At 44.9% G+C, this 27,536-nt stretch overlaps 1 protein-coding gene across 4 annotated transcripts in view; it reads right to left on the reverse strand.

Annotated features, from left to right (window-relative positions):
- ERBB4 (erb-b2 receptor tyrosine kinase 4) overlaps window positions 1–27,536 on the reverse strand; it is a 552,538-nt gene that overhangs the window by 338,347 nt on the left and 186,655 nt on the right. The window contains exon 1 of one of the 4 annotated variants that reach the window (XM_085065697.1): window positions 5,047–5,176. The exons of the other annotated variants lie outside the window; for them this stretch is intronic. Coding sequence (XP_084921823.1) covers window positions 5,047–5,095 — 49 coding nt within the window. The 5' untranslated portion in view covers window positions 5,096–5,176. Of the gene's footprint in view, window positions 1–5,046; window positions 5,177–27,536 lie in introns of those variants that run through there. 4 annotated transcript variants of the gene reach the window in all.

Genomic DNA, 27,536 nt, shown 5'->3' on the forward strand with positions numbered 1-27,536 from the left:
AGATGTGCTGCTTTATACAGCCCCAGCAACCGATGAGTGGCAGGAAAATAAAGATTGTGTTCTCTAACTGTTCCTGCAGCAGAACCTCTGCTGGTTAATAAAAAATACTCATTCCCTGTCTCTAACAGAGGGCAAAGAGTAGCAGCTTAAGATGTGCCTCCAGTCTGAAGCTGCCCTTGTTGTTCAGCATCTCTGGTCATGTATTCTCCAACCTGCTCGGGAGGCCTTGCAGGGACATCTCCACGAGGGAAACCCTCCAGTGCTGGTTCAATGCACACCCAGGAAAATCAGATGTCCCTTTACATTTTCCCCAGGTCTGTGGGGGGAGCTCCAGTCTGACCTGATTTACTGACAAGCCGCAAACCCCCCTCTCAAATCCATCTCTCCACTAAACATGCTTGGCCATTCCTGCTCTTTCCACGTTCTGACAACAACCCCCACAGAATGCACATGTGCAGGGTCAGCCACCACTAATGTCATCCCAAAGCTCAGGGACATGCCCCTTCCCTCTGGGCAGCCCCAAACCAGCAGTGACAGCAACAAGCCAGTGGCTACTTCTCCTCTACACCCCAGTCATGCGGGATTTTGGGTGGATGCTGGAGCAGAGCACTGCTTGGTGAGCACAAAAGTGGATTCCAGGCATTGCTCACACACTCACACTTCACGTTCAGTTGTTTACTTATTACCAGCTACATAAAGTGACAGAGTTTCAGCTCCTAATGGCCCCAATTACAAGAGTAATAATCGTCTGTATTGAACTGAATTTATGGTTTTCATCACTATTCATGCACATGGCTTGGAAATTAATTTCCCATTGACATTTTTTCATAAAATAGCCAAATCATTCAAATGCTCACTCAAAGGTGGCAAATAATGGAGACATTTAAAAATGTCCACTACTTCTGCTTTTTAGCCCATTATTTTGCTCTGCTCTGTTGATGATAAATCTATACGTTAAATTAAGAAATCACACTTGCCTCCATCTAGTTCTGCTTCTTCTAACACTAATGGATTTTATAATCCTCCCAGCTCAACTTTCGGAAGAAGATCAACTTGTTTCGTTTTTTATTCAACTCCTCTCCAGATCAGCCTGTGTATGAAGCACTAAAGAGTGGAATCCATTATCTCCACCACAGTCACCCCCACCTGAAATGCCAGTGTCTCACTCCTCTCCCAAAGCACTCAGGGAAGCAATGGTGAGGAATCCTTGTCACCAAATCCAAGGGAGTTATCTCAAGCATCTGAATATATTTTCCTTTGAATCATAAAACATTTAATAATATCTCTTTGGCAAAGATGCAGGAGAGCAGAGCATTTGCCCTGCACCAGCCTCTGCCTGAAGGCAGCACAACTTCCCTTTGTCAATCAGTTTGTCAAGGGAGCCAAAAACACAAGGGGAGGCTTAAATTCTTGGACTTGCTGGTTTCAGGAATGTCTTTATAAAAAGATAATCACACATTCCTTCACCCCAGAAAGGATAAGCCCAACAACAGTCACCATCTCTATCTAATACATTCTACTCCCATACCTCCCACTTATTTACTTAATTAACTGTGTTTTTACAGACAGCACCATTATCAGGGTTTCTTGAAAGGCAGCTAAGAGAACTGTTTATTAATAATTGCAAACACTTGTGGCAATTTGTTAAGACCCCCAGACAGGGGGAATACTCAAGCCCCTTAAGGAATGACTAATTACCAGCAATCCCCATTCACTTCTCTCTGCTCCACGCTCTCAGCACCAGCCTGGGCACCCTGTCACGTAGGCTCACAGGAAGGGGAAACACACTTTTAATCCTTTCATTATTATTTTACAGTTCTCCTTGAATGAGCTGCAAAAGCCCTGAATTTTCTTGCAATTAGGCACGTCCTAATGAAGCAAGGGCTGTGTGCACTTAGAGGCTTGCAGATGTTTCCCGTGAGAAGGCAAAACACTCCTGGAGGTCACCAGCCGTTTTCCTGTAAACCCTGTGGTTTGGGAGAATGCTTTCGAATTGGAGGCTTTCTTTCCCTAGGTGGGAGGCTGTAATGAAGGAGAGCATAATTTTCCCTGTACTCCTAATTAAAAGCTCAGCTGGCACAAGTGTTTTCCTTCCGCAAGGTCTGCTCCACACTAGAAAATTATCATCCCATTTGAATCCAGTTGCATGCAATCAAGCTGACTGCCATGAACCCCTGGACAGGCACATGGCCACGAGAGGAGCTCAGCATGGCCACCCAGCTGCTGCCCAGCTCGTCAGGGTGTCACCAGGATGAGGTGACACAGTACAGACTGCGCCATGGCAGCACCACTGCGGTTTTAATCCCTTCTACCTGCATGCAAAATTGCAAAGGGCCTGGAAACACAAGGCCAGGAGTGCTACTATAGCATCATAAAATGGTTTGGTTTGGCAGGGACCGTAAAGATCATCCCCCTTAAAGTTCCACACCCCTGCCATGGGCAGAGACACATCCATTAGACCAGGTAGCTCCAAGCCTCATCCAACCCTGAACACTTCCAGGGATGCGACAGCCAGAGCTTCTCTGGGCCTTACCACCCTCACAGTGAAAAATTTCTTCCTAACTTCTTAGCTCTAATCTTACTTATTTTGATTTTCAAGTGAAACTCTCCACAACTACTGCATTAAGTCAAATTAAAAAATTAAGTATCATTTTCATCCAGATTTTCACTCACAGTACTAGAAGAGCACTCAAACACTTCCCCCACAGCCCTTCTTCTCCATAGCATGGAGAAGTGGTTCCTGGGTTGGATAGTAGCAGGGACCAAAAGCATTAATTTCCTGAATCTCAAATATCTCAAAAAATAAAATCTCAAATATAATTTCCTATGCCATTGTAAAAGCTTTCCAGCACTTCCAGAGAAGTTTTAGGGATGTGTGTTACCAGCATGGTCCCAGCTCCAAGAGAGGCTGATCATTTGCCACCTACAATTGGAAGCTCATTCCCAGTTTTATGAACAGAAACACAGCTGGGCACAGTAGAGACTGACAGTGATTGTGACTCCATCAGGAAGGATTAGCTATGTGTGATAACACTTCCCTGAGCTGATGGAACCCTCTCCTTGTGCCAAACTCTCCAAAATCTCTCTGGTGGATGCTGCACAGCATACTTTACTGATATACCTTCCTGATAATACCAACCAAAAAACACCATCAAAACAGTGCCCAGATTTACACAGCAACGTTTCAAGGATATTTGCTTGAACCATGTCAAGCCACCATCACCAGCTTGTTTTCTGCCAGTATTTCCAGCATTGTTTCTCTTTTACTTATGCCACATCTATATTATGGCACAGCAACTGGAAAGGACAAAATGGGAATAATGTTCTGCAGGACCTATATCACACACCTACCATGAAAATAAAGGCAGAAATTAATACAAGAAGTTTTTACAATGGTTCTTTTTCCTGAAGAAAAATTTGTACCAAATTTTTTTCTCTGGGTACTTCTTCACTTTTTCTCCCTACTCTTAACGAACACACACACACACACACACACACACACACACCCACACCACTTCCTTTCCTCATTTTGTTCTATTTGAGGGTAAATAGTTGCTTCTTAACTATAATGTAGGTACTGGACTTGACAAGCAATTAAAGCAAACAATTTCCACTCATCTAACTTTGCCAAATTAGTCATCTACCATCTGCTCTATCATCTGGCTCTCCTTGAGGTCTTGCTGTGAATCTGGAAGCGCTCACTCTGACAAGGAGGCAGCAGCTAAGCCTCCAAGCTGGCGGGGAAGCCGAGGGATGGAGGTGACACAGGGGTGGCACGTGGCACCGTGCTGCTGACCGCCACCCCCACTGGGCTGCCTTTGAGGAGATGCTTGTGGCTCCAGTGGTCAAACTGGTACATTTCCAGCACACATGTTGGGATAGGAAAACATTTAAAATTAAAAGATTTCTTTTACGGCCACTTACACATCAGGGTAGCTTCGGAAGAGTGTGGGATTTTCATACCAGATGTAAAAAAATAACTTAGTTTATCAAAATATCTTCAGCATTTGCAAGCTACTTCCCAATTAAGTACATAACCCAAAGAAGCAATTAGCAGATATTATCTAAGGAAGATTTGAGTGGTCTCTGCTCTCAGTGCCTGGTTTAGCTCAGGTAAGGCTGAATTTTGAGAAAATAAAATAGATTTCAAGTAGCTCTGAAATCCAACACTGGTCCCCTCTGCCCTCCAGCTTCTGAGCACTGGCAGGACTTTCTCCTTTTACCAGATTTCCATTTTGGGCTCCTTACTGGGCCTCCCAGTACAAGCAAAATAGCACCAGCACCCCTTTTCCAGCTGACCTACGCTTCCTCCCCACGGAAATCAACTGCAGAGAGCAAGTTAGTCCATGCAAATGTTGCTGCTCCAAACCATCACACAGAGGAATCGGCCTCCCTGTTGCTGCTGAAGATCATTACAGACCAAATATTGCTCTCCCTGCTTTCCAGCCCTCACTGTCCCCAAGTTCTCTCCAGCGCAGCAGCAATGCAGCCTGTTTCCCTCTATCCGTGCCATGGTGCATCCTGGCTCCCCACCAGGGCAAAGCGGTGGAAATCTCTAAAGGTCCCGGCAGCAAGGAGGATTTGGGATGTTTTTTCAACGCACAGGGAAGATAATGGAGCACAAACCCACAAGTGGAGGGAAGATAACGGAGCACAAACCCACAAGCACTAGGGGAACACACCACAGGTGAGAGCAGGGTCAGCACGGGGGCACTTGGGCTGGCTTTTTGTGTGCGTGCCTTCCACGAAAATCAATTTGGCAAGGGATGCCAGCAACATCTGCCGTGAGGCTGGCCCAAAATCACTTCCCAGCTCCCAAAGCAGGCTGCTGCGCTGGGCACACGAAGGGCTCAGTCCCGGCAGTGCTCAGGGATGCTCCGAGCGCTGCCCTGCTGCTGGCCGCCTTGGCTCCCCGGCAGCTCCTGCCGCTCCGCCGGGACAAGCACAGCTCCGGCAGCCTCCGCCTGCCTCCCTGCCTGCTTCTGCCTTCCCACAGGGGCCCGGAGCACCGCAGGCACTCACTCCGCTTAAATGCATTTTAATTACCGTTGTGCAAACACGCGGAGCCTGTGCGTGCACTGGGGAGAGCACTCATTCAGCCTCCGCCTGCTGCTCAGCCCGGCAAGCCCGCTGGGAGCGCCGGCACTGCTGCGCTGGGAATGGGATTGCAGCCCTCGCTGCCTGTGCTGTATCGAAAATACACTTGGCAAGGCGCTCACGGGCCCTTAGATCCTCCTCACCAGCATTTAAGCACCGTTTATGTAAGCGAGCAGCTCAGAGCGGGTAGGTGGGACAGGTGCCTTTATGTCTCTACTCTAACTGCGGGTAATTAGTCACCGCTAAAGCACACAGCAAGCGCCGCCTCGTTACAGCTTAAGCACAAGCCGCTTGTGACATGGAAAAGGTATTTCCCCAAGATCTCCCACAGAAATCTTCCTCGCATCACATAACATCACATTCCTTATCACATAACCCAAATACCACCTAATAAAATGATTAAAGTAACTGTGAAATTTCAACACCTAAAGAAAAGAGCCACTTTGGTGAGAACAACTTTCACAAATTCTGGCAACCCGAAAAGACAAAACTGCAGGGGGACTTACAGAGTCCCTGGAAAAACAGTTGGGAATTAAAGAAAACCAGCACCTCATGGGGAACACCTGAGATGGCTGTGCCAGGGTTTGGGTGTCCCCATTACCAGGGAAGAATAGACCCAGCACTTCAGAGCTGCTTTGCCCAAGTGCTTCAAGGTGACTGTGCAATGCAGGAGAACGTGATGACAGAAATACCCTATTTTAGCCAATACACACACATCCATTAGGTTGAGACTGAATGCAGTTTATTTTTCATTAATGAAAATAACAGGCTCTCAACAACACGATAACCTTGTCAAGCAGGCAGGAGAATCCAGCTCACGTAAGACAGCTGAAATGGTAATTACTTGGACTTGGAAGTACTGCGGGTGAGGGAATGGCATTGCAGTCAGAGGGAGAGGCAGGCGCTGTGCTGAGGCTGTCTGACCCCCAGGTGGACACCCCTCCTTGCCTGGAGTCAGGGAACAGGGACCACATCCTGGAGTCTGTGGGGGTCGTGTGTGTTACGGTCATCAAGTCAAAGAACTGAAGTGCTCTCTTGCACAAGACTTCCTTTCGCCAAAGGTTCTATTTGCCTAATTGCCCATGGCTGCACTAAGTAATAAACTCCATATGTTATATTGAAACAGGTGTTTTCAGACACCATTTTATAGGCAGGAAAAACAAACTTTCAGTAACTGAAGTCTAGGCAAGAACCTCTTTTTCACTTCTATACGTGGTGCATAAGAACATGCAGCCCAGTGTGAAGGCAGCTTCTGCACAGCCCATTCCTGGTGTGCTGTAACCTCACTGTGCATGAGCAGAATATTCAGGGCAAGCTCCTGCAGCACTGAACCTTCTGCTGGTTTTACCTGGGTGGAGAGGACTGTGTGTTTGCATCTGAGGAGCTTCTCAGTGTGTCTCACTGACTCTTTGAAAATGAGTGAGGCAGCAGCTGAAGTCACAGACTGGCTGTCCCTTTTCACACCATTTCCCTGAGCCTTTGTAAATGGTTTCACTTCCAAGGCAGGAGGGAGCACAGGGGAGTCCATGCTGCACCTCAAATGGAGTTTCCCTGCCGTTGAATCTTGCAAAGCAACTTCAACAAGCAATCTCTTGTTTTGCTCACCCAGTTGCTTTCCTCACCCAACCTATTGCTGCACTGCACCAACCGTAGGCATATTTATTGGTTATTTTTAGTTTTATATACTTTCAGAAATCATATCAATAGCTAAGTTCTAACTAACCATACTTAGAATAAGGTATTATAAATTCTTTACAGAGCAGTTTGTTCAAATATGCTCCCTGTTAAAACCTGCTGTTATTTCTACTGGGCTTTTTAAAATGCACTCCATATATATTTTATAACTGTTTGAGTTCATTGCTGCCTCCCCACCCCAGAGACTGCCCTTAAACTTCTGTCCATTGATTGTGACGGTATCAATTTGTAAAGGTCAACAGAAAGCTTCTCTGACAGCTGAACTCAGAAAGCAATTTTTAAATGAGCTGTTTCTCTTCCTCTACAAAGCAAGACGCCAACAAAATCAAAACCCAAGGTCTTTATTTCACAGGCTTGACCACTGGCTTTGATAGGTTTTGGATCCCTGATGGCCACTGAACACGCCTTGGAAATCTGAGCTTGTTTGAGGGTCTTAAAAAATAGCAACATCTGAAATAGGAGGTTTACAAAAAGAAAGGGAAGAGAAAGAGAAAGGTTTATTGAAAGAACAACATTAATTTGCTGCTTCTCTGAAAGCCTCTGCAGACCCTGGATAACAGAGCTCCAGGGATTGCCACACAAACGTCACCACTGTGTGGCTTTGGCCTTGTGCATTCTTTTATCATACATGAATAACTTACATTTTGCACTAAAAAAACTCGCAACCAGCTGGCCAGTCAAGGAACAGACTATGCCAAATTATTTTGATGCTTGCTTCTGATTTCTTCTGACAGAACGGGTTATTTTATTTGGGATTGGGATCAAAAGCCTCTTCAAAAGGCATCCGCCCTTTCCCCCACGCCACAGTTTACTGAATATCTCAAATTCATAACCACTTAAAGGAGTGCTGTGCAATTTATGACACTGTTATACATGAAGAAAACCTGCCATAAATCAAAGAAATCAGTTACATAAATGAGCATAAAAGTGCAGGGAAATGTCACAAGATAGCAATAAAGTATCTTCCAAATGGTAAATCCCGGGAGCAGAAGCACCATTAGTTTAGAATCCTCCACTCAGCAACAGCAGGACCAGTTTATCACTGGAGCCACGAATACAGCAGTCCTGGGAGGAAGTTATAAGCTCAGGGTGAGGGGGGTTTACCCTGCAAACAGCCATAAAGCTTTTCACTGACTTCCCAGGTCCCAGCCCAGGCTGCTCTCTGAGATTTGGTCATTTTTCTGCAAACACTACCAGCAGAACAACAGACACGTAACAGCAAAATGCCAAGGAATTTGTTGGGATGAAAGAATGGCAGTGCCTTGTAAAACACTGCAGCTGCTCCAGAAAAGGGGTGGCATGGTGGCAGCACCAGGAGCATCTGTGGACAGATTAAAGCTTCAGTTCAGTGTCATGATAGCAGGAGCAAATCTCTCTGGGACTGAGTGTTCTGCAGAAGACTCCCACCCTGCCCACCCGTGGTGATTCTCCTGGGATTCCCTTTCCACGCTGCTTGCTCCAGCAAAACTTCAGGTGAGCAAGCTGGAGCAACCACCAGACTGTGCCCTTGGGCTTATTTCTAAGCTCTGCACACAAGCCATTCCCCATCCTTTTGGACTTGGAGAAGTCCCAAGACTATTCCTGACCTCTTAGAGAACATTTATATGCACTTTTATCCTGCACAGGGTAACCATTAGCTCACTGTTAAAATAATGCTCTGCAGTGATGTGCCAAAATCATCTGCTTTCTGGTTCTTAACCCAAAGCAAGGGAGATAAAAGGAGAAGACACAGCAGAGGGCTGGTTGCTTTTTTTGGAGACACGGATGACATGTTCCCACCAACCAAAAACAGTTTCCTATTGCTGTCTCTCCACAAAGATGACAACATTTCTGCTGAAGTCTTCCTCACCTGGCTTTGTTTTCACAAGCAAACATGGAAGAAGGCAGATGAACATTGGGTGCCTCAGTGCTCCTCACTGGGCAGAGAGCAACAGGCTTGTTCCTCAGCAGCCTCACTGAGAAGAACAAGCCAGGAAGCAATTTTCCCAACCCTCTGCGAGGAGGCTGCTCCCCACTTCATTATCCCTTCCTCTCCCGCTCCACTCCACGATCCAGTTCAGCTGAACCCGGGGAAGGAGGGGGAGGCAGGAGGGGAGCACAGGGCACCCGGCATGTGATTCCCAGGCAAGCCCTGTGCCGGGGGCTCTGGCCAAGGCCGAGTGCTTAAGTGATGCAGAAGCACGTGCGGCCAGCGCGGCTCCGTGCGAGTCCAGCCGCTGCACAACGCCCTTGGAGCTGCCTGCCTGCCTGCCTGCCTGTGACGGGAAATGGCAGCCAAGGTCAGCAGAGCTTGGTGGATGGTAACGAGACTGAGCCGGTGGCCCTGTCCTTAAAAACACCCAGAGCCTCCCCAAAAGTGTCTCACAGGGTGCACTGACATTCCCAGGAGCAGGGCTTCCTTGTTTCTCCCCCACAACACCGTGCTTGCTAAACGCCTTAGCTTTTTATTACATACACAGAAAAGCACAATCCAGCTTGGACTGCTAGGAACAGCTTAATTAATAACAATTAGCTGCAGCACAATTGTGATTCAGGTGGCGTTCTGGAGCATGAAGGAGAAACTTGACACTTTTGCTTGTGTGCACGGACATAAGAAATTCCAGGCGAAGTTAATGGAAACTGAGTGGCTGAACAATGCCAAAATTCAAATGTACTGTAAAATTACTAAATTATTTCAATGTCACAGGAAGGCGTCGCACTACTTCCAGGATTATTAGCCCTTGCAGAGTTTTAATAATATTTGGTCAAACACCTCAGGAGCACATCACTGGGATATTATAAAACCACTGAGATAATATGAAACCCTTTCATATTTTAGGAGGGGGTGGGGTGGAAATCCCTGTTTACAAACGACAGGACGCAACAGCCTCAAAGAGCTGTGTGCCAGCTCCGTGCTCCCTGAGGCCACCTGGTCCCTGCCTGGTTGCGGATGCTCAGAGGGGGCCTGGCTGTCCCCTCCTTGTCAAGGAGAAGGGGAAGGACACTTTATGAAATTGCTGTTGTCTAAAGTGGTCTAAACACCTGCCAGTCACGGCAGGTTTATTGGCCACGCTCCCCACAAGGGGGGCTGCATCTCAGTGCCTCCGCCTTAATTAGTGTCACCGCAGTCAGATGCAATTTATGTTTAAATATACATGGGTAATAAGAAGACAGTCCAAATGACTACTTTCAAACAACAGCAAAAAGGTAGAGGCTTCAGAACTTTCTGTTGGAAATCAAGAGGAATTTTTAGCTGGAGAAGGAATTGACCTGCTGTTAACAGGATTTTTGCGAGGCTGGTATCATCTTAGTAAAAACAAGCAAAGGATAAAGTGACTGTACAGGATCGTGTTTTGAGAGCATGAAAAAGCACAGAAGTGTGCACCCAGCATCCTAAATGTGAGCCTGTGGCCATTTGTGCAAGGCAAGTTAGGCAGCCCCTAACACTCGGTGTGAAAACTGCATACACATGCTTATGTTGATTTTAATAAGGTTTCTTGTGGCTTTGCAGGAAGCTATCACCCTGACCTCAGGACAATAAATGTCCTGTATGGACCAGCAAAGTACACTTATTTGCTGGCAAAAAAAGAATGTATCACAGCCATGTGGCAGGCAGAGGGAATTCCAGGTGGCAATGCCTGGCCTGCAGGTAGCATGGCTGGAAATTGTTCTGATACAGGTGTGATGCAGCTAGAAAAGCAAGTGTTTCAGACTACTTACCAACAGTAAAATAGGCATTTTCTAATGCAGGTAAACCAAGAACATGTGGCTAGACACTGGAAATTAAAGCAAGTGGCTCCTGCCCCTAAGATTTGTGCCCCTAAGGCCACAAATCCTGCCCGAGCAGAGCCCTACCTCCCAGGGGGATATCATATGCTCAGTAACGTATGCTTTCCTTATCATTTACAAAATCTAAGCCATATTGTTGTAAAAATGTGTCTGAAAGTATGAAAACTGTTCCAGGGCTTCTGGCAGAGCCTGCAGATACATGGGCCAAAAATCTGCTTCGCAGCAGCACAGATCCCCCCTGTTTGTCCCCAGCACCACCATCCGGAGAGAATGTGGCTGCCTCGGTGCCACTGGCAATGAGGTTCAGCAGCCAAGGAAATAGAAATCACCACATCACGAACTTGCCAGCTTGTCTTCACACCTGCTTTTGTCAGGTGCAGCTGGAGCACGGCACTAGACTTTTATTTCCTCTTAGATATCTGCAAGATCCCTCACTTGACCATGACAGATTCCCATCAAACGTACATTGGACAAATTTGACGTAATTAAGAGAACTGGCTGGGTACCAGTCTGCTTCCCACTGGTAGTGCTGCATGAGTAAAAACAGTGTTTGATGAACAGCTTTGGGTGCCATTGTGTTACCTACATCAGGCTGAAAGGACTGTGGCTGTCCACACCCACAGAAAGGCGAGAACAGAAGAAAAATATACACCTTACAGGTCATCTGGACTCAGAGAAAACCTAAGAAAACCTCTCAGGCACACCTCAAGCTCAAACCATAGCCTTCTGTGAGCATACAGCTTGCCTGTAGCCATTAATGCAGATAATACTCCTGTGCTTAAGAAGAGCTCCACTTTGGCTTTAGCTGCCTTGGTTGACCTCTGTCATGTTCCATCTCCAGGATGGTAAGGTTGGGCTTGAACTCAAAACTAATTGCCCCTGTAGGTCTGCTTCTTCATGGCCCCACTCTTCCTGAGAAGTGGCAGAAATTCCCCAATACAAACCCCACCCACCACACTGCAGATTTGCCCCTGGGGCACTATAAGCACTTGCTGCAGTTGAAGGTTCTCTGTGACCCTTGTGTCTGGATGCAATAAGGCAAACCTCTTCCACTGGGCTGGGAGATACTGGCAGCACCACCCAGAAAAATACAGGGCCTGGAAAACTCACCTGAGTGTGGTACCTGAATGCAGTCTGGGGGTGCATGGATGTACCCACCTTGGGGAATGGGACACTCCTTCCCTGCTTCAGGATACACCTCTCTAAGTCACAGACATGCCACACTGAATCCTTCCTCTCCCTCTCCTCTCTGCGCCCACTGGTGCTGCGTGATTAATATCACATCAAATTTGTCTTTGTACAATATCCCACCAATCTTTCTTTGTGTAATGTCCGCTTTACACCAGGTGACAGTTTTAGTGATTCCTCCTTTATTTGCATGTCCCCTTGAAGAAGCTTCATTTCTCCTTCTAATCAAGTCATTAATTTTCGCGAAAATCGTTCCCACCCTGAGATGGCTGGATTCTAATTTGTCTCTGTCACACAAATGACAAGTATCACCTCATTTCATTGGCATGCTGTGATGTTCCTCCACATACCTGTATTTGAGTAGGAAAAGCACCAGAATTATTTTTTCAGAGCCACGACTGCTTTTCTTTGTGGCAGTTTGATTCTATCATGATCCTTCCTTCAGGTACTTTGTAGTAATATTATACAGCTACTCGCTTTTTGTTTCAAAACACATCTCATTCATGATTTCTCTGTAATGGGAGAAGTGGAAATAATGGTACAAAAATTACCTTCTTTTTCATCTTCTTTGCATCCTGTTTACCAACAGTGCTGACCACCTGGGATGCCAGTGCACACTCCCCTGCTGTCAGATTGATGCCTGTTCCCAAAAGTTCTTTCCGTGGTGTTGTCAGCACATGGATTTTCACATAACAAAAGCTGAACACATCACGGTAAAAACAGAGTTTATGCAATCTGAAATCTCACCAGGCAGCTCCTCCTTTTCCTACCGTTCTTCTAACAACATCCTTTGCTTTTCCTATATGTCTCTTTTGGATCCCAAACTGTCCCCACTAATTCAGGGCCAGCAGTGAGAACCATGGAATGCTTTTAGGAAAGGTAACCTGTAGTGTGGCTGTAAAGGATGATGGAGAACCTCACACTTTGCAACTCGCATCCTTTTTTTATCACTTTTTTTAAAACACCAAAACTGCTGACTGCATCTCTGATCTACTACAGCACTTGCACATCTCAGTCTTGGGGTACAGAAGTATTTGGCAGAAAACAAAAGCTGAGAGTCAGAATTGTGGTCACTGGAGGATCCTTACTTTCATGTCCATTAAATTTGCTTCCAACCAAGAGCACTCTGACACCAGTGAGCCTGCCTGACCTCAAACAGGGGCTTTTCCAGAGGAAAGATCTTCCTAATTTGCAGGATAGCTGTGATTTGCTTCTGCCATAAGGCACTAACTTCATATTAAGATCAAAAAAGCTGGCTTCTCATAGATTTTTAGGAACACTGATCGAATTCTTTCTCATCTCATGCTACCTCTCCTTGAGGAAATGTACTTGAGCCTCAGAACCACCTCTGAAATCATATTTGGAAAAAGGCTGGAGCTGCAACTCCTTCACTAGCTATTCCCAGCACACGGGATATTGAATATTAACAAATTTCAGTCCAACATAATTGAATAAATAAAATCTTTCTCTTAAAGACAGATTACTTTTGCTTCATTAAAGCATCAAGGTTGTACACAGACCCCTAAGGATTGTCCTGCCTTTTTGATTTCCTTTCTGTTGTGCTTACTGTACCACCTGGTGGAGAACACCACCAAAAGTGATGGGAAAAGAGGAGTAGAATTATTCATAGAGGAACTGAAGAGCTTGCAAGTGTTTCTTTTCTTATTACTGGCAGTTCAGTAAATAATTTCTGTGGATGGGCCTGGATTACCTGGTTATATATGTACACAACACCCCAAGTTCACACTGCTCATCCATGGCAATACTGAGCACAGCACTCCAGGGAAAAGGTTATTCCCCAGGGAAGCAGCCTGGTCCTTGCCCTCAAGGTTTTTCCTGGCAATGCTTCTCCTTTTCCCCTTCCTTATCTTCCTTTTCCCTCCTCACCTTTCCTCCTGCCCCTCCTCCCCCAGAGGTGCCCCAGCTCTGGTTGATCCCTGCAGCCACAGCCTCTTGCTCACAGGTCTCCCCTCTTGGGAGCCAAAACCACCCAGGTGAGGTGAGAGAAACCTGCAAACAGCAACTGAGCCAACACACCCCAAACCCAGCTCTGTGGGCTGGGAGCAGCCTTCCAGCAGCCCCCTTCCCTCAGGAGGGAATTCAAATGGTGCTGGCAGGCGCAAGGGCTCTGAATCAGCAAATTCCAGAAGCACCTCTGCAAGTGCTCAGGACGCAGTTAGCAGGGGTGAACTGTGACTGAAAGGATTGATGCTGTGCAGTATCATCTCCCTCCCTCTCCCACTCTTGCAGGCTGTTACCACGTTGTGTGCAAATGCTGGTTGCATTTTTCCAACCTTATAATTGCAAAAATCAATTGTATTCTCAATCATAAAAATGCAAAGTAGCAGAGGGGTTCCCCAATGTTTCATTGTTGCTGAAAAAATCAGCAGAGTTGAAACAAATCACTATGTTTGGGTACCATTTCAAAGCCCAGCTTCAGGGAAGAAATTAATTAAATACCTATTTTAACCTCAGAACTAAACTGACAGCAAAAGTTGTGGTTTGCATTTCTACTGTGAAATCCTCCAAATGCATTTCAGCATTTGATTTGAGAGGCAATGCAAGAGATGTAAAGCATGTGTGCAGGGGGAAAGCACATGTACTTTTTTATCACCCTGAAATAAAACCTCTGCAAGTGACAGCTCAAAGAACAGCAGACAAGAACCTATTTCTAAATCTGGAGGTAATGCTGTTATTTTTAAAAGTTTGGTTGGACTTGAAAAAAAAATTAAATGTACGAACTTTGGAAAATTTCTTTTTTCCCAGCTGGGAGAAATTGCTACAACCCTTATAAAGTCTTATATAGATATATATGTATATATATAGATAGAGAGAGAGTGAGAGTAAAATATATACGTAAAGTAAGAAATAATGTGAAGCAATACCAAGCAACACTACCTGGCAAAAATTCAAACTCGTTTTGTTTAATGAATTTATCTTGTTGGTCCCCAGACAAAAAACTTTTCATTCAGTTCTAATTTAGTCAGCCAGGCTCCTGATGTTACAGGCACGCAGCAAACTCGACACAGATAAATCACCTTGCAAAGAGCAGACCCAGAGCACACAACAGACGTGAAGCCTTTGCTTTGGTGTAAAAGCAAACAGGAAGGGAGATTCCCATGTTTTGCAGACCATTGCTTTTCATAAAAAGGAAGCTTAACTGAAACCTCAGACATCTTCTCTTTCTTTCCCATCAGCTATTGCTAGATCACTTGATTCTGAAGGAGTTTATAGCTTAGGGTAAAGCACCCCAGTAACACTTTTTTCATTTTAGGTGAATTCTGGGTGTAGCAATACCGGTCAATTGTATTTTGCCTTCACTCTTCAGGCAGCTCCAGGTCACTGTGAGCTCTGCTGTGTGTCAGTGCAGCATCACCTCTGCCCAGGATGGATGTGAGAACCCAGCACCTCACCTGGGGCCAACCTTGTGCTGGATTCAAGCTCACACTTGACCCCCAACCGCTCAAATCTACCTCTGCCCCTGGAGCAGCATTGGTGAAATCCCAATCTCAAGTGCCCTGAATTCAAGAGATCTCAAAAGTACTAGAGGAGAGAGAAAGTTACTGAAAAGGGGAGACTCACAGATCCAAAATCATCACCTAGGAAAGAGCTCATAGGCACAAATAATTGGGAGTCTCAATACCAAATAACCAAAGATGTGGATCTGCCAAAACAAGGAGTAAAATAAAAGCCAGTGGAGGAACATAGGATAAGAAAACAAAATGGCAACAAGGTTTTAAGGTCAGAAAGGTACAAAGCACCATCAAGTCTGAAATGAGAGCATTTTCAACACTGTTTTTTTGAAGCCTTTAATTCAGAGGCCTGGCAATCAATAAGAGCAACAGGGTTTCTGTTCTTATTTTAAATGACATCAACTAAATTAACCTCCCTGTGAGAATTCACACCTAATTTTGAAACTTCCAAACCTTTCTCCTTGTACTTAAGGAGCAGGCAGGCATTTAAACACTGCCTGGATTTCAGGTAGTGCAAGCAGCTGAGTTCCATAGATTGAAGCATTGCTTGCCTGAAAATACATTTTGACATGAAGCATGCCAAAATACAGATTTTTAATCCTAGATTTAAAGTATCCTCACAGGGTCAGATCTTAGAGAGTTATATAGATACAAGCATTTCCAAATGTGATGGGAAATCTCAGCAAAAGAAAGCAGACCTCTGAGAGAATCTGGGGGTCGACACATTCCTGAAATGAAAAAAAAAAACCAGCCTCACAACATTAAGTCGTACTCTCTTTTCGGAAAGCAACAGAATTAAGTAAATTCCTGGAAATATTCCTTTTGCTGAAGTTAGTGAAAAATCCAAAAAGATCCAAAATGTATCGCTCAAAAAAACCCTCCCTGATTAAAATCCACAGCATCTCGCGTTCAGGTCTGTAAGACGTTTCTTGGGGATTAATGTTAGATTTGACTTTGTGTTGTGTCAGTTCCCTGCTGTATATCGTATGCACAGCATTGCTGCAAACATCAGATAAGTAGGATCCCCCCTATCTTATTTTAACTTCAGTTTGCCTGGTAAGTGGATAGAATAAGCAGTTTTTCCTCCACCGAGGATAATAATAAGAATACAAAAGTTTTCATCTTTGCTTGTGTCTGCATTTATGGTTCTTCACTTGCTTTTGGGATCACACAGCAGTAACACTGCCTGAGATGAAGTTGCAAGTCCTTTGTTGTGGGTCATGATTGATTTTTAACTCCACCACCTTCCAAATTCTCACGCCCTAAAGCCACAGCTTTTATCTTTTCCTCTCTTCCTCAGTAGAAGTCGTCTGGGGGAGAGAGGAAGGACTGGATTGAGATTGATCATCCTCCCAGTGGCATTTGAAGATTCAAGCTGTGCCTTATCACCAGGAGCAGCAGGGAGGAGGCAGTAGCAGCAGCTTTGCAAGCGTCAGCAGGGGCTACCTGTTCGGCTGCTGAGTTTCCAAGGGGCTTAAATGGCTTCTGAGCACCTCTCATTAGCAGAGCAAGTGCCTCCACCGAGTCCCTCTGGAGTAAAACAAAACCAACCACTCAAGAAGAGTTGTAGCAGCACTTGCCAACTCTCCCGTTTAGGAGGGGATGTGAAAAGGAGAAGAACAGACAATTGTGACTGCTTTATTGCTCAGGTAAGGTTATCAAAATTATTTGGGGACACTGACGAAGCAAGGATGCTGGTTTTGGCTTTAAAGGAAGACTGGACACCAAATATGCTCAAATAAGGCAATAAGCTTTCCAAGACTTGCTCCCAAACTGCAAATGCAGATTATTTTCCATGTTCCCAAGTGAGGGGGAGAAGATCTTTCCCATGCAGTTTGGCACAGGCAATGCGTGAAGCTAAGCATGCTGAGCTGTCTGGTCAATTGGGTCACACACCTTTGACCCCAAGTCACACGCAGATGAGCTCTGCTTACCTGACACTGCTGAGAGTCTAAGGGGGGATGGACTGAAAACAAGGAGAACACAAAGTACAGAAAAGCTTTCTACTATCAGTTGGCTTCAGATTATTTCCTCATAAATCACAGCTCCCACTGCCTGTCCCATACCTTCATTAAGCAAAAGACTCTGTCTAGCTGGCAGATGTCCACTGTGAACTGCCAGAGCCAGGGTTCCAATGCTAGTTTTGAACAAACTGCACATCTCCCACCTCTCTTGTTGATACTTTAAAACAAAATGCTCCTGCACTGTTTATAGTCAAGGATATGGTTTGCAGTCAGCAACAATAATTCCATAGCCTCCAAGTCAGAGCCACGAGAAAATAGTGTCTCACTCATCTCTGCATCAAGGACAGAAGTCAATTTGTTTTGGAACAGCGTGTATTTTCATTCTGGGAATGTAACTAAGGTGAGCACCCTTGAACCATAGTGAACAAATCTTTTCCATTTTGAAATTTAGATTCAGACAAAAACCTGATTGCTGTATCAAAAACCTGAAGTTCACATCTACTTCATAAGGGTAGGAATATCTCAGCCTGTGGCTCCTTGAGTTGGTACCTTGCAGAAACACAGGAGACAGAGGCACTCAGCACTGAAGCTAAAGAGGCTGTTTGGGTGCACACAGAAGTACACATAAAGCAGTAAGACAAACAAACCAGGGAATTCTGCAGCAAAATACTCTTAGAAAACTTTTAATCACAGAATCAGAACAGCAGGTTCAGAAGAAGCCCTGGGTGGCCATAGAACCCTCCACTCTGCCCAGCCACATAATCTTAACCTAATATAGTTTCAATTTCTCTGCATGTTCTCACATACTAGTAAAGATAAAGATGGCTACTGGATATGGGGTTTTTATATGGCCATATGACTTTCTGAGGCCACTGAGTCCCTGGTCAAAATAAACATTTATGTCCATGTGTCTGCTGGAATTCTGCCACTTTCTTTTTCTGTCTCCTTTGTGCCTGTTTACTTGTTGCTGTTCGAATACTATCTGCAAGATCCTGAGGACTTGGACTTTATCTACATGATTTGCATAGCACCTGTGACACCTGTTCCCTCAATCAGATTTTAATGTACCACAGCCTTTGACAGTAAGAGGAACAGTAACCAAACTGATTCTCTTCCTCCTGTGAATGTGAAGTTGCACACACTGCCTGTTCTTCCCCTCCCCAGACCCTCATGGCTTTTCCACAGCTGACTTCTTACCAGTGTGAAAATAACTTTCTCCTGCATCTCTCATGCCTGGATTTTGTACAGGTGACTCATTACTGCAGGTCACCTGCAACAGCTAAGGTCACAAGTGTCATGAGCTTTTCACTGATGGTGCATGACAGCATCCCTCACCTCTCTGCAGCCACCCCAGCTGAACACTCAGTGTGACAATTTCTTCCACAGGGCCAGGAGCAGCTCCAGCAGCAGCAGACCAGCAGCAGGCTGTACACCCAGCCCCACGTGCCCAAGTGCCCTCTGATGGCTCTAGCGTCCATCAAGATATGCAATGACAGTTTTGTGGTCCAAAACAATGCAGAACAACCCCCTTTTTTCCAAACAGTTTAGTGTTTAATAGCGTCAGACCCACAATAATTAAATTAAATGCTTATTTGCCATTCAGTGACAGCCCTGTCCAGGGTCACCACTGGGGTTTAGCCAAGGCAGGCTCAGCCTGCCCAAACAGCTCATCTGATTCTCTCCTTTCCATCCATTTAAAACCAGAAAAGTTAATCCCTGGTAAGTGGCATTTGAGTTAAAGAAAGGATCGCTGAGATGTCTCAGCACAGCTGCAAGTGCCTCCCAGTGCAGCCTGGTACAACACTGTCACAGCTAATACCTGAAATTCTTTCACACCAGGCCAGGACTTTTCAAGAAGGGTGGGGAATCTCACAGCTGGCATTCACTGCTATTTACCCAAACCACTTCTATTCATCGTTCACTGAAATAAAGGAACACAACTGAAATCACCTCTACTTGAGCTGGAAGAAATCAAACTGCCAACAAAAGGGAATGACAGGCTGTATCCTAGCAAATAACTTGGAGCTGAAGGATGCCAGGGCGTTGCTGGGGGAGCCTCTGGGAACTCCCTGGGGGAGCCAGGCTCCAGCCTGTGGTGCTTCCATCAATGCAGAGGATGGACTGAGCTCCGAGGGACACACACGAGTGGCTGTGCTTTCCCTGAGCAGGGCAGCAGGCAGAGGGGAGCAGCAGGAGGTATCTGAAGCCTTTCCCAGATAGCCAGGCAGATAAAAGATGACAGCTACAAAGCGTGCAGCCTGAGCAGTGAAGGTTAAATATGGGCTCCCACGGCCATCATTTATCCCCTGAAACAGCTGGGAAACTTCCGAAGTAGTTAATATATCACGGGCAGGGAGGAAGGGAGACTGACTGTATAAACACACCTCGGGGCTTGCTACTGTTCCCAGTCCCTCCCAGAAGGACTCAGCTCCTTGCCAGCCTCCTGGGAAGGACTGAACACTGCAGGTGGGGCGGGAATTAGAGTCAAACACATCCTAAAAATGGCTCACAAGAGCTTTTTCAGGGAAACCAAAATTATGTGACGATTTTGGGAGGGGCTGGGGGCCACTGACATGCTCCAGCCCCACTTCTGTCCCCTGCAAAGCTGCTTCTGTCACAGCAGCTCCCACAGATGCAGAACAGGATGCAGCTGTGCATTAAACAGGGGGGAAAACAGCATCCTATTCCAGTAAGGTTCAATCTGAAAAAGGCAAAATGGATAAAATCAAATGGTAAGGAAAAAGTTTGATTTCACAGTGGACACAGGTGAGAAATTACCAAGAGTTGATCTCCTAGGGACTAGATTATGTCAGGGCGAAGTGTGCTGAGGCTAGAAATATTTAGAAAAGTTTTATGGGTACAAGAATCTGAGACAGCTGAAATAACCTTTCTTGGTGTTACCATCATATTGCCTACAGGGAAAGGGAGGCAAAGCTTCAGAGCAGCTCTCAGTTCAGCTTTGCATGAGAGGAGAGAGAACACTCCTGCACGCTGGAGCTGTGGATTCAAACACTGAAGTAACGCAAGTTTTATGTCCTTTGGGAAGGAAGCCTGGTAAAATGATTGACAACTGCCTATTTTATTTCATACCAGAGAGTACAGGAGGAATCCAGTATCAACAAAAATACCCATCCCAGTATCACTTTTGTGGGGTTTCTTGCACCCCAAATTTTTAGTTGAGTAGTTTGAGAACAAGTGAGTCCACAGGTTCACTTAACCAAAGTGCTTTATAGGGACAGAATACATGGTAGTAATGTATTTAAGAGAAGCAAAAGCAAATCAGATGACATCTGGAGATGCTAGAGCTCTCTGTCTGTCCAGCCCCTTGCCCTGGGCAGCTCCCAGGCAGCACAAACCACACAGCCTTAAGCAAGCAGGTCTGCATCCATGCCAGCTCTCTTGAGGGCAAATTGGCAATTTGACTTGCCCAGAAGAAATGCCTGAAGCAATTCAGACTAAAAAAAAAACATGCTATGGCAAGGTTCAAAGTACTTGAAAGGAGCAGAAACCTCCCTCCAACCTTAACAACCACTGCCACTGTTATCTTCAGGAATAAAATGTAATGCAAATGGCAACACAACGCATTACGATGAGGGTGCGTCAGACAGATGCCTTTGAAATGAAGAAATGGTGATAATTACGGTGCATAAGCAAAAAAATTGGTTTTACTGTTCAGAAATCTTCTTCCCTTTTATATGGGGGAATGTAGCATCTGCTTCTAATATAATGCACCAATAATTGAAGCATATAGTGTATACTCACGGGAGCCATAAGGCTGTTTTATTTATTCTTGGCCAACTGCGAGGATAAACAGATTTCACCGAAAGCGGTGCATATGGAATCCTCTCTTCGTGGAGAGCCCATATATTTCTGCAGGGAGACTGAAACGCAAGAGAGTCTCACTTGTGAATGCTAATGGAACTAGCAGAAAATGAGGTACTACCATCAAGTTTGACCTTGAATCCTTCCCTTTGTGTCGAGGAGTGGCATCCAGGTTAGCCAAGCTCTTCTGGAGGGAATGGTTTTCTGGGGAAGTTCAAGCTCATTGAAACAAAACATGAAGCTGCAAAGTCCAAAACTACCACAGGCACTTGCTTGAAACATTAGCACAGGGATCTAGATGAAAGGCAAACGAGAAAAGAGTGAATACAACTCCTGTTCCCTGCCACACCACCTGTGTGCACAACCAACACATCCACAAACTGCCTGACCCTTACTACAGATGACCCAGGAAAAAAAGAAACAACAAACAAATCACAAATAGGTAATAAATACCCCCACACACAAATAACTGCAAGTTCCTAAAGCCTGGCAGGTGGTCAGGACCACAGACGACCAGTTAGCACTCATCCTCATGAATTTATCTTGCACACAGGTGTTTCATTTTGGATTTGACAGCCAGCCAAAAGCAGACATATTTTGGGGGGATCCCTCACAGTTGCTGTGTGGAGAGACTGGAACAGAGAGCTCTCCGTGTCAACTTGCATTCATTACAATAATCCTCCTTCCTAATGGTTTTGGTGTTGCAGCCAGAGTGCTCACTTTGCACTCTTGCAAGGTGATTATAAACAAATCAGCCTGCCAAGGTGCATAGATCTTTTGGAAAATAACCCCAACACAGTATTTGCTCCTTCTCCTCGCTCTGCTAAGTTAAATCCAGCTGCCTTCATCGTTTAGGGAGAGCTGAAGATGATGACAGGAACTCCATCAGGTTCAGCCTTTTGATTAACTCCAGCACATAACATTTAGCTTCTGGTGCAGTTTGTAAGCAGAGAGGAAAATGACAACTTTGCCTAGGAAGATGCTAGATAAAAAAGCCCTAAAAAACAACATTTCCACTGACTCCATAAAAGAGCTGTTTGGCTTTGCACAATCTCGAACTCCACTGAGTGCAATGAATTGAAATCTGTGGTAGAAGCTTTCCAAGTACACACAGGAGAATATCCATTTCTCTTCCTGGGTTGTAAGCAAAAGATATATATCAGCTTGAAGAAGAAGAAACTGCATCTGCTTATGAATGAGTACAGATTACAAGCAAGGGTTTTTTTAAATCCTAACCTAGTAACTCATCTTCTGTCACCAACTAGCTGAAGGAGAAGTAAATCCTGTCTCCTAAAAATGTTCATTGGCTACGTTAGAACAAGCTCAAAATTATTTTACTGACCTGTGGTGACTCTTAAGCAACTTTAAAATGGTTACCAATGGCTGTGCCTGAAGAGGCAGTCTTTTCTAACTCACATTTTGCTCAGGCTATGTATAGCCAGACCTAATCCCCCTCCAGCTCTATGGGTTTCTGACACAGATATGCTGCATCTCTGAGACAAACACACAGCCCTATTGAACCATTCTGTTCCCAACATCTTCCCGTGATGAAGAACTCATGATCTCTCCAGGTGATCTATTGCAATGCTTTGTCATCCTCAGTGTTACAAAGACACCCCCTAATTCCTACCTTCTGTCCTTCCTGCTGCCATTTAAGACTGTGACTCATTCAACATCCTTCTCTGCAGCACCTTTTATTCACAGACACCAGTGATCTTCCTCTGCCCCAGGTCTCTTCTACACCAATTTTTTCATCTTTCTGCTCTCTTTCCTTTCTGTCCAAAACTGGTGGCAATACCAAGCAACAACTTCACATCTCCTCATGAGATACTCTCACACCACGTATGGTGCTAACTACCTCCACAGGAGCTCGTGCCTGGCTTTCAGCTTACAATCCCCACAACTGCTGCATTAATGATGCCTGTGAAAGGGAAATCCTTTGCTTCTGCATCCATTGCAACACAACGTGCTAAATGTTTTACAGCAAGGTCCTGCAACACACAGGATTAGACTCCAATTCTGAAATTTGCTCTGTGTGACAGCTTTTAGCTCAGCTTACATTTGCAGCAGCAGTACCTGAATGAACCACTTCCATTAACACAGTAAAGAACAAAAGATAAAGAGTTTACTGGGTGAATCCCCCTCTGAGTGCTTCAAAAATGAGTTGGAGCTGCCTGGTTTAGGGATGATGCATTTGTTTACTCCAGCCTCATTGCAAAGTCAACAAGCGCCCCGTTGCTCACCAAGTCCAAAGCTGGAGAGGGAAGAGAAGCAGAGAGCAGCCACCAGCACAGTTTCCCCTCCTCACCAGCCCTGCAGCCCCCACCAGAGCTCTGCCTGATTTACTGATCTGTTACCAATTTATATCAGAGCTTCTCCAGGACAAAATTGAAGCCTGTGTCTCCATGAAAGGCTATAAAGAAACCCACACACATTCAAGAATCATTACAGGGTGGTATTTTACTCTGTTAGCCCATTAAACAGCAGATGAAATATCAGGCTCCTGGAATCACAGCAGTGCTGTCGTTTCTAAGACACAGCCCTTAAAAGACCACATATCTTTTATTCTCAGGATTCTCAGAAACTGTATATTTTTTTTTATATTCCAGAAGCCATCATCTGCAGAAAAGATTTTATCTTATTGCTTGGCAATGGGAAATCTATTTTCAATAAAGAATGGGTGTTCAGAGGCTACTAGTATCCCTCACTACTGCTTGCAAATGTTGGCATTACAATTGTAATTTCTTCTGAGCAGAGGGATGAATTACATTTAGATTAATAGCTGTGAATCCAAAAAACTTTGAAATGTATTTACCAGGCATTAGTTCCAAACTGGGTACACAGCTTGGATTCGTTCTCCAGTCCCTGGAGTTGTGCATCAAGGTCTGCCTGTGCTGAGGAAGCGCTACACACTAAAGTAGAAATAATTTAATGCAGCCTAATTGTTTCATGAAAGCATCTTTAAAATGATGCATAGTTTGTTTCCCAGAAGTTCTGGGAAAATAGCTCAAGATAAATTGCCCTGCTGTTGTCAGTGCAGAGCAGGCAGGCCCTGTGCTCCTCGGTGCCAGTCTGGCTTGTGCCACGGCAGTGACTGAGCCCCTGAGCCCCCAGGGCACTCACTCGGTGCCCTCCTGCACCCCTCACCATGGGGGACACTTTGGGACACTGAGAGAGACCCACAGAACACACAGAATTTATGGAACCTGTGAAAATCCAGAGCAACTTTGGCTGCAAGCAGCCCCAGGCCTCAAAGTGACCTGAATGTCCCTTGGCAGTCCACAGTACACACTGAGCCTCCAGGAAACTGGATATCTCTGCCCTGCTTGGAAATTGGAAATATTTCCCATTGAGGGCAGGACTGGTTATATCCACAGTCAACCCAATCCATAAATGCATCATGCTCTTCACCAAATTCCTGACAGAGGTCCTGAAGCTTTTAAGCTGCTTTACACCCCAAACAAGGCATCTCCAGGAATGCTTAAATATCTCCAGGAAGGATTCATTTCAAGAAGTTTTTGTACAAGCGACCTTTCTGCATTTCTTCTCTCCCTGCCTCCTGGAAACTTTTGTCTGCTTAGATATGTTACAGCAGTTATGTTTCGTGACTGACAATTATCTCATAATGAAAAACAAGTCACAATTAATAAAGCTCAAAACTAATACCTGCTAAACTCATTTAATGATTTAATGAAGTAGGAGAGAGTCTTATGAAAAGATTTTAAAAGCAAGGGACTCAATTTCCAATTAGAGCCCACAATCATTTGAGAGCCTGTAGGCTCCCAAGGTAAGAGATGGGGAAGAAAGGAATGACATAAAAAACCCAAACAGACATTTTTTCTGGTGTTTTCCTCTGTATCCTTCTGAAGGGAAGACTGTCCTCTGCTGTTCCTGCTGATCCAGCCCCTCCAGGTGCACATAACTCCAAAGACAGCACAAGCTCAATTTACAGCCCTAGATTTGATTCCTGAATGATGATACACCTTTAAATATTTTTGCACTCGAACAGCTCTGCTAATAACCCTAAAACCAATTTAATGTTGTGCTATTCATTAATCACTATTATGGAAGAAAAATGTTGAATGCAGGGGACACCCTAGAGAGGAGTTTTCATGGTGTCAGACTTCTACCAAGTGTACACCACTCCAACAACAGCCTAAATCAAAGAAAATCCATAATCATTTCTAAAACAAAGTGGGGGGAAGCATCACCAGCAGGCTTTCATACAACAGGCAAGAAAAAAGGTGTTTAGGGAGAATGTTTACCCCATCCAGTTTTTACACAAATTACACCAGACCTGAGTTTAGTTCATAAGGCACTTTAACATTTTTTTGGGGGAAAAGAAAATTCATAGCAACTTCAACAGGCTTTGCCAGAAGCTGACAACTGCAGGCAGTAAAGAGGAGGGCAGACAGGCAGCTTGAAGTCAGTGGATGTGGAGAAGTGAGATCCAGCTCAGCATCTAGATTTGATACAGAATAGAGTCACTTTTCTTTTTTAACCCATTATATCTGCAAGCACACTTGATCTGGGATATCCCTTTTGCCATCTGCAGTACTAACCCCAGCATTTATCTACTTACTTTCCCGTAAAAACTGGTGACTAAGTAGTTCTACTAATTAGATGGTGACATCTCATTTCTGGAGCTGTCAGATGGCACCTCCCTGACGTCTCCAGCCCTCGGGAGAGTGACAGCTTTTCCAGCCAGGCTCCATAAAGCTACCTAAGGCTGTACACCCACAGAAGTCCCCTGGGATTCCAGAGCAGCTAAATAGCTGAATCCCTTCAGTTACCTTTGAAACTCACTATTGCTGCGAGGATTTTTTTAGGTGAAAAATCCTCCCGTTTATTCCCAGGTAACATAAATGTAAGTCCAAGAGGATCTACGGAGGAATTGCAGGATTTTACAACGGTTGAAATAATGAATACACAAATCTGCAGAGAGCTGGATCAAATCTCACCTTTCATTCTGAATACACTCACAAACATCTTTCTGTTTGCAGTTTACTATGGAGCTTATGCTGCTATTATCCTTGACTGTCACAGCTTCTCCCACTGTGGCTCTAAGCATAGCACCTGCACCAGGACAGTAGGGACAGGTGGGACCACATGGCACAGACAGGAGCAACCTGCAGGGTTGTCAGCACTTATTTCTCCTCTCCTTATGATTTTCAGCAGTGAAACTATTTTACTTTATCTCCTTTGACCAGTGGCTCTCCCACCATACATGGACTGACACAAGGAGCAGTTGACAATCATGGCAAATTCCACAGAGCAGTTCTCAACTGGGAATATGCTCTTCACTTGCCTTGTGTCTGAAATATCTGCCCATCAGAATATCATATTTATTAGCCACCTGTATTATATGTAAAATGAAAAAGAAAAAAAAAAAAAAAATCATTCATCACTCCTTCATTTTGAGGCTGCTAAAGGTCACCCTGCCCTGAGAAAATCCTGGAAAGTGCAATAGACATAGCAAACACAGCACAAGGCGCTCCCTGTGCCCTCCTGCCCACCACATCCACCTTTACTCATTAAAACAAATGAAGAACTCTAGGACACCAGGACCAAGAAGAGTAGTTATGTCACCTGCACTGCTGCAGCTATCACCAAACCAAGACAGACAGAGTTTCTTACAGACCTGAGGGTATCAACTGGTGGCTGAACCGAGTTGTAAATTTCTGAACTTATCTACTTTCATCAGTTTCATCTGGCTCATCGATGGTTTACACTGGCTCCCATCTTGTCAAACCACACAGGATTTTTATTTTATTTTTACTGGACCTACAGAAGCCTCATGTATCTAAAAAAAAAATCCTCCCATAATTTTGGCTGGTGCCGACGTATGTTCATCTCCTGAAAATGAGTATCTCCAAGGCAGACAGTCTGTTTCCCACTGTATACAAACCAAACCGTGAAGCTGGAATCACTTTGCCCATTGTTCCCTTTTCTTATATAATTATTTTTTTCTCCACGCCCAGGGCTCGCACTAGGGTTTGCAATATGAGACAGAGCTGATAAAAGACCAGATTTAATCTTTTTCAGTTTGTGTGCTCCAGAAATTTCACAGTGAAAGCTTGCAACCGTGTACAGAAAATGTATGACTGTTAACAGCAAACCTCTTCTCTTGTGTTTTATAGACCTCCTCACATAGGAGCCTAAGATGACAGATTACAGTTTAGAAATCCTGTTCTAGAGGGATACAGAGATGTTTACAGGCCCCTACAGACTGCATATCTTATATAAGTAACTTTGATGTAAAGTGCTTATTTCAGAATGTAAGGCCCCAAACCCCATCTCCAAAGCCAGATGCTCTCCAGAAGAAAAGAACCACAAGCAAATTCAAAATCTGTTTCACAAAACCTCCATGAATTTTCCCAGCTGATTCAGCAGCTTGGCTCTTGGTACAACTACACTGGATGGTGACAACATCAGGTATCTTGGACCTCTGAGACCCCACAGGAGAAATAAATTCCCCCTACTCAGTCTACGGAAAATAAAACTCATCAAAGGCTTTACATGGGTAAAT

The sequence above is a fragment of the Lichenostomus cassidix genome, chromosome 7 (genome assembly GCF_008360975.1).
Source record: "Lichenostomus cassidix isolate B80296 chromosome 7, HeHo_3.0, whole genome shotgun sequence".
NCBI lineage: Eukaryota > Metazoa > Chordata > Aves > Passeriformes > Meliphagidae > Lichenostomus > Lichenostomus cassidix.